At 33.9% G+C, this 5847-nt stretch overlaps 1 protein-coding gene across 5 annotated transcripts; it reads left to right on the top strand.

The window, feature by feature from the left end:
- Positions 1–227: 227 nt before the first annotated feature.
- Positions 228–5847, top strand: LOC8268634. 5 transcript variants are annotated; one of them, XM_048373519.1, is made up of 8 exons: positions 228–540; positions 1372–1746; positions 2780–2851; positions 2952–3019; positions 3145–3295; positions 4823–4903; positions 5003–5092; positions 5468–5847. In XM_048373519.1, the coding sequence occupies exons 2-8, from the start codon at positions 1492–1494 to the stop codon at positions 5552–5554; spliced, it is 804 nt and encodes a 267-aa protein (XP_048229476.1). In that variant the 5' UTR covers positions 228–540; positions 1372–1491; the 3' UTR covers positions 5555–5847. The 5 variants fall into 5 exon arrangements, with proteins under 5 accessions (XP_048229476.1, XP_048229478.1, XP_048229477.1 ...); XM_048373521.1 differs by having other exon boundaries at positions 229–291; XM_048373520.1 differs by lacking the exon at positions 228–540 and adding an exon at positions 575–973.

Genomic DNA, 5847 nt, shown 5'->3' with positions numbered 1-5847 from the left:
TTTTTATTGATTTAGTTTTCAAACTATATGAAATTTGAATAGGGTAGACGATAATTATTTTTATGAAAATGCAAGAGAAAAGAATAAAAAGGGTAACTAGTATATTGGATAAAAGATCAGGGGTTAAATAGTATTTACCCTTTAAATTTTATGACAATTTCAATTTTCAATTAATTAAATTATATATATTTTTAAAAATCAATTATATATTGAGGAGCTGACACGAAAAGAGAAAAGGAAAAACAGAATCGGAGGAGTGAGAGGAATCGTGGCGGTCGTGGGAGATTTGCCGTTAGAATCTCTCTCTTTTTTCTTTCCATTCTTATACATTTCCTTCCTCGTATATAAAACGTAGAAAAGGCATACAAATTTTATATAAAAAATGCTTTTTGGGTTTAGTCTTTGTTGTGAAATGGGTGTGTAATATTAACAACAGCAACACTCAATCTCTTGCTTCATTTTGAGAACACAAACACAAAGAAGAAAGGGAAAAGATTGTTGCTTTCTTCTTTAACGGAAAACAATCCCATTTCTATTCCTGTAAGCCTCTCCCTTCTCTCTTATTAAATTTTCATTTCTTTAACATCTTTTTCAATCATTTCTTCTATCATTGGTGTATGTATTCATTGCCAAGGTCATAGCTTCTTTTTTCTTTTTCTTTTTTGTAACACCCCTCTCTCTCTTTCTGTCTACTGATTTGGATTTCTCCTTCACTTTTTTTCTTGTCATTCTGTTCACCTTTTCTTTCTGTTTTTTTTCTCTTTCCTTCACCTTTTTCCTTTTAGCAATATGGGTTTCTCTAATTTTCTCTCTTTAATGGCTATATGTTATTAAGAATTATTGTTCGTAATGTGGGTGTAATTTGAATGTGCATTCTTATTTTGTTTTGCTGTTCCTGTTCATTTCTGCTTTTGCTTTCTGGGCTTTATTCTTTGACGGAATGCCTGTCATATCTTTCCATTTGTAGATAAAGGTGTTGCTATTTTTAATCTTTTCCTTGTTTGGCTTTGTTTACATAATTTCTCTTTTGTTGTCATGCGCTTATTTTGATTATAAACAAGAAGTTCATTATTGTTGTTAACATATGTGTTATAGATTTCTAATCTTATGTTAGGTACTTCTTGTTTCTTATGCTGTATGATTCTGTGAAAACAAGAGAAAGGCAAAGTAACAATTTTTCCTTCTTGTTTTTGTTGATATCTTTAGTTAAAAGACCTTTACTATTTTTAGAAACTGGGTGAAATGCTGGAAATGGGTTCATTGCTGTTACAGATTTATCTATTCGGCTGTTTTATGTTATACTAATATTCTTTCTTCGGTAAATTTTTTTCCTGGTTTATGACTTTAAAGTTGTTTTGGTTTGAGGTGCAGGGGATTCTGCAAGTACTAAACTCTGCGGAAGGAGATGATATAACAAATGGTTGGCTTGGATGTTAATATATGTTCTTTTTTTGAACTTTTCTGAACCTTTTGTATTATGCAACTTGAAAGATGGGGGATCATTTTGTGTTGCTGGTAGATCGGTTGCTAACTGAATCCACCCTTGAAGCTGCTATAGAGAGCAAAAATCACTGGCAGCAAGCTATTCCCCCTGCTAGCCAAGATAACACCACTGACTGTTCAACCCATAGGATGGATGTAGATTTTAGATCATCTCCAGAAAAACTGGTAGAGTGTAGGATTTGCCATGATGAGGATGAAGACACAAATATGGAGGTGCCATGCTCTTGCTGTGGCAGCTTAAAGGTCAGTTGCAGTTATATCTGCAGAACTGTTTTCTGTTTGGAAATGGTACCTTTAGTCTTTTAAGAGTCAAAAAAACTTGGGTCACATTTAATTGAAGCCTTTCTTTTTTTCTCAATCATCCAATAGAAATTACCAAATGCCTAGTTTTACCACTGCATTGTAGTCTTGTTAATAGATTGAAAAATACCGCAGTCACTAGTTAGTAATTAAGGAAGGGGAAAGGTGGGTTGGGGGAGGGGCCTGTTCTTGGTGGCGGAGATTGAGGCTTGTAGCAGAAGTGGGTAGAAGTGAATATTAGGTAATGAAATGAGTAAGCTAATCATGATTATTAGGTTTGGTTCTAATTTTGGCATTACATTCCCCAGATAAGTGTGGTTACAAAATTAAAAAAAAAGGCAGGAAATTGCGTTCTTGTATTATTATTCAGTGAAACAAAGTAATGAGAATTAGAAAATAATTGCTATTACATAAATTGACTACAATGTTCTAAATGGATCCTAAGGTAAAATATGAAAATGCTTTTCTTTATGACTAGAAAGTCTTAGAATTGGATAGGCTGTTTAGCATTAGAAACGTGTCATGTTCTATGAAGCTTGGTTAGATTTGTGCTGCTGCATAATTATTACATTCAGACAATGTTTCAACTTGAGTAGTTAAGTTTGGTCTGGAAATTTCATATGCAAGTACTAAATATTAGGCTTAACGGACTGCTCTCCTGTATAAGCACTCCGCCCAAGTGAACCCTGCCGGTCATTTTTCTTTATTCATTTCCTTTTCTTTTTTTCCCCTTTCTCTCAAAAGAAGAATGAGAAGAATAAGAACAAAGAAAATCTTATCTATAGAGGGTCCGTGGTTGGAGATTATATCAATTTGGTGGTAGTGTTATGTGTGTCATGTACCATGATACCATCATGATATCCACAAAGATGATGCTTAAAACTAAAATTTCCTGTTTTGGCATGTATGGTCTTGCTGCTGTTTTAGGAGAGAAACAAATAGTTAACTGGTTTTCTATAACTTTTATGTGTTGCAGTATGCTCATCGGAAATGTGTTCAGAGGTGGTGCAATGAGAAGGGTGATACCCTCTGTGAGATCTGTCACCAGGTGCACCATTGTGTTCTCTCGTTTTTTTTAATCCTTTTTTTCCCTTCTTCCTATCTATTTGAAATGAGTTTTGAGCACTTCAGAATCCGCAAAATTGCAGCAATTTAAACCTGGTTATACAGCACCTCCTCCCCTGTTTCATTATGGTGGCATTCCCATGAATTTCAGGTTTCTACTCTTAACCATATTCTGTTCTCCAATTTATATTTTCATTTAACTAAGATGAGGTTCTCCTTTTTGTTTTATTATTTGAGAAACTATAGTATGAATCTATTTGGGGTTTCTATTTTCAGGGGAAATTGGGAGGTATCAAGAAGGGACCTACATAATCCTGGATTGATAGCAATGGTTACAGCAGACCGTGAGTTTGTGGACTCTGACTTTGATGACTACTTGGCTCCCTCTCCTAGAAGCCTGATATGCTGCCGTATCATTGTTATTATTGTAAATTCTCTCTCTCTCTCTATGTATATATATATAAAAATATCTGTGTGTGCGCATGTGGGCATGCTTTTGTATGGCTTCATATAATAGCATATATTTTTTTTTATTAATTCATGAATAAATGCAATTAAATATGGAACTTTTGGCTCTATCGAATTAGAAAATATTTCCTGAGGCTGAGAGATGTGACCATTGTTTCTTATTGTTCACAGTTAATTTCTCTTCGAAGACAAAGCAATGTTGTTAACTGATGAAGGGTAATAAAATTGTAACGGAAAATAGAATCTTAAAATCTTAGGATGATATATATATATATGTGTGTGTGTGGACAATACAAACTTATCAATTGTATTTGTTTATACAAGACGAGCAAAAGAAATATAAATTACTTGCACATTTAATTTTAGTGTAATTTTTATGCAAATTTTTTATAATGTTTCACATTGTATGATAAGAAAATAAAAAATTTTCGAATTATTTCCAGACCATCAATTGCACCAAATGTTTTAATTTATTTCCTTTTTTTTTCCGATTTTGTAAGCTATACTGCAAATTAGCACCAACAAAAAGAATAAATGTTTTATGTTATTAAACTAACAATATGCCGCGTATTTGAGATTAATTTTTCCATTATTTTACTAAAGATGAACAGTTTATATTCTAAATATTACTTTTGGATTTTGCAAACTTATATGAGAAGTCAAATATTAGGTTGAAACAAAGCAAAAAAGGGAAATTGTGAACTCATAAACTAGGTAAAAAGCAATTTTTTACTGATTCTATTAATCTGAAATTTACTTGAATTTATTAAATTAGATTTTATACATTAACTTGCTTTAGTGTTTATAACTTGTAAACTCATAAAATTTTAGGAGTTAACTCTCTTTTTAAACAATGGGAAATTTTCAAGAAGAAATTTCTAATATAGAATAGTATCTCTTGATTTTGCTTTCATTTTATTTGTTTATATTTTGGAATTTGAAATTCGTTTTAGCAGCATGTGGCTTTGCACTTGGCACATGCTGGGGGCAGACAGTAAATATTGTCAAGTCCTTTGGCTCAGTCAGCTGCATTATAAAGAGCTTGTAGAGAGTACCTCTATGTGCCTCTCTTAAGGTCTCATTGTCTGAGTTGTCGAAGACTTATAAAAATTAGTTATTGAGCTTTATTGCTTCCTACTGGGTCTTTTTCCCTCTCTCTCTCTCTCTCTCTCTCTCTCTCTCTCTCTCTCTCTTGCTCTCGCACCCTGTCTCTCTTTTTGTGTCGTCCAGTATATTATTAAGTCAGAATTGATTCAACAGACATGTGGAAACAAGTAGTCTCGTTAATGTTATACCTGTGCCAAGAAAAAGTTTGTTTTATATTTCAAACAACTATTATGATCCCTAAATAGAATAGCAAGGGCTTAATCATCTAGTCTGCTCATTATCATTGTGAGATTCTGTCTGGAGATGTCATATATTGGTTTATCTATTATATCGTGGCACTCCTACTACTTCTAAGTTGCAGTCTCATGTTGATTGGCAGTTTATGATCCTTTTGGTTTTACGCCACACACTTCCCATAATTCTCAGCGGAGCTGGAGATTACTCAATGACATTGTTCATGGTGAGGCTGGTGTTACTTAGTTCTTTCCATAGGATTAAAATTCTGTTTATGAAGCACTACAGAGTAAATATCTACATATGTGCATGCTTTGTATTGCAGTTACTAATACTGAGGACCATCGGAATCCTTTTGCCAATTTATGTCATGGTTAAAGCATTCACTGCTATTCAGCGTCGTCGTCAACAGCAGGTCAGTTCTTTTGACACTTTGGGTAAAGCTGTTTACAGCCGTCATGGAAGAAGCTCCAAGCTATTGCATTTAATAGGTTAACGTGTAGAAATTTGTCTAGCCCCAGAAATGCTTGGCAGGTCTTAAAGTCCATTGAGCTTTTTCAAGCAGATGCCTACTTGCTTTCTATTATTCTTAAGCTGTTCCATAACATTGACACCGAGAGAGGTTCAAAGTGCATCATATGATTGCACTCATGTATCTTACCAAAATCCTTGAACTAAAATCTTGAATTTTGATTCTATAAGCTATTTATTTTCGAGTAAGCTGTAAGGTTTATCCTTCACTTAACTTCAGATACTAAAATTCATTACCTTTGATTCTTCTATCAATTAGGATCCTCATTTGGTGCTCACTTCATCGGATGAAGAAAATGAGCTGCCACAGCTGCGACCCCAGTCACGATTTATTCACATTCGGTAATCATCATTACCACCTCTCACCCGAAGGATGGCAAGTAGTGTACAGAAGAATGAATCAGAATTTCAGTGCTTCAAATTTTTGTTTGGTGCTTAAGAAGAAAGCCGTGGCACTATCATCATCGCAGGCTCGCAGCCACACTTTTATTAGTTCAGCAAAATTATCAGAAACTGGACGCTTGAGCAAAAATGTTACCTTTGGAAGTATCTGAAAACTGTGTACAGTTAGTTACTAAACAGTATCAACATTCACAACTGCTGTTTATGAGAAATGGAAGCAGAAAATATGAAATATGA

This window comes from Ricinus communis, chromosome 5 (assembly GCF_019578655.1).
Source record: "Ricinus communis isolate WT05 ecotype wild-type chromosome 5, ASM1957865v1, whole genome shotgun sequence".
In the NCBI taxonomy this organism is placed as follows: domain Eukaryota; kingdom Viridiplantae; phylum Streptophyta; class Magnoliopsida; order Malpighiales; family Euphorbiaceae; genus Ricinus; species Ricinus communis.
Note: the sequence above shows the minus strand (reverse complement) of the source record. Positions and strands in the feature narration are given on the sequence as shown.

Bases quoted from the DNA above. Each gene is read 5' to 3' on its own strand.
- LOC8268634 (XM_048373519.1), top strand. From the start codon at position 1,492: ATGGGGGATCATTTTGTGTTGCTGGTAGATCGGTTGCTAACTGAATCC. The intron at 2,852-2,951 runs GTGCACCATTGT...GCAAAATTGCAG, and splicing joins TCTGTGAGATCTGTCACCAG to CAATTTAAACCTGGTTATAC. The intron at 3,296-4,822 runs GTAAATTCTCTC...GTTGATTGGCAG, and splicing joins GCCGTATCATTGTTATTATT to TTTATGATCCTTTTGGTTTT.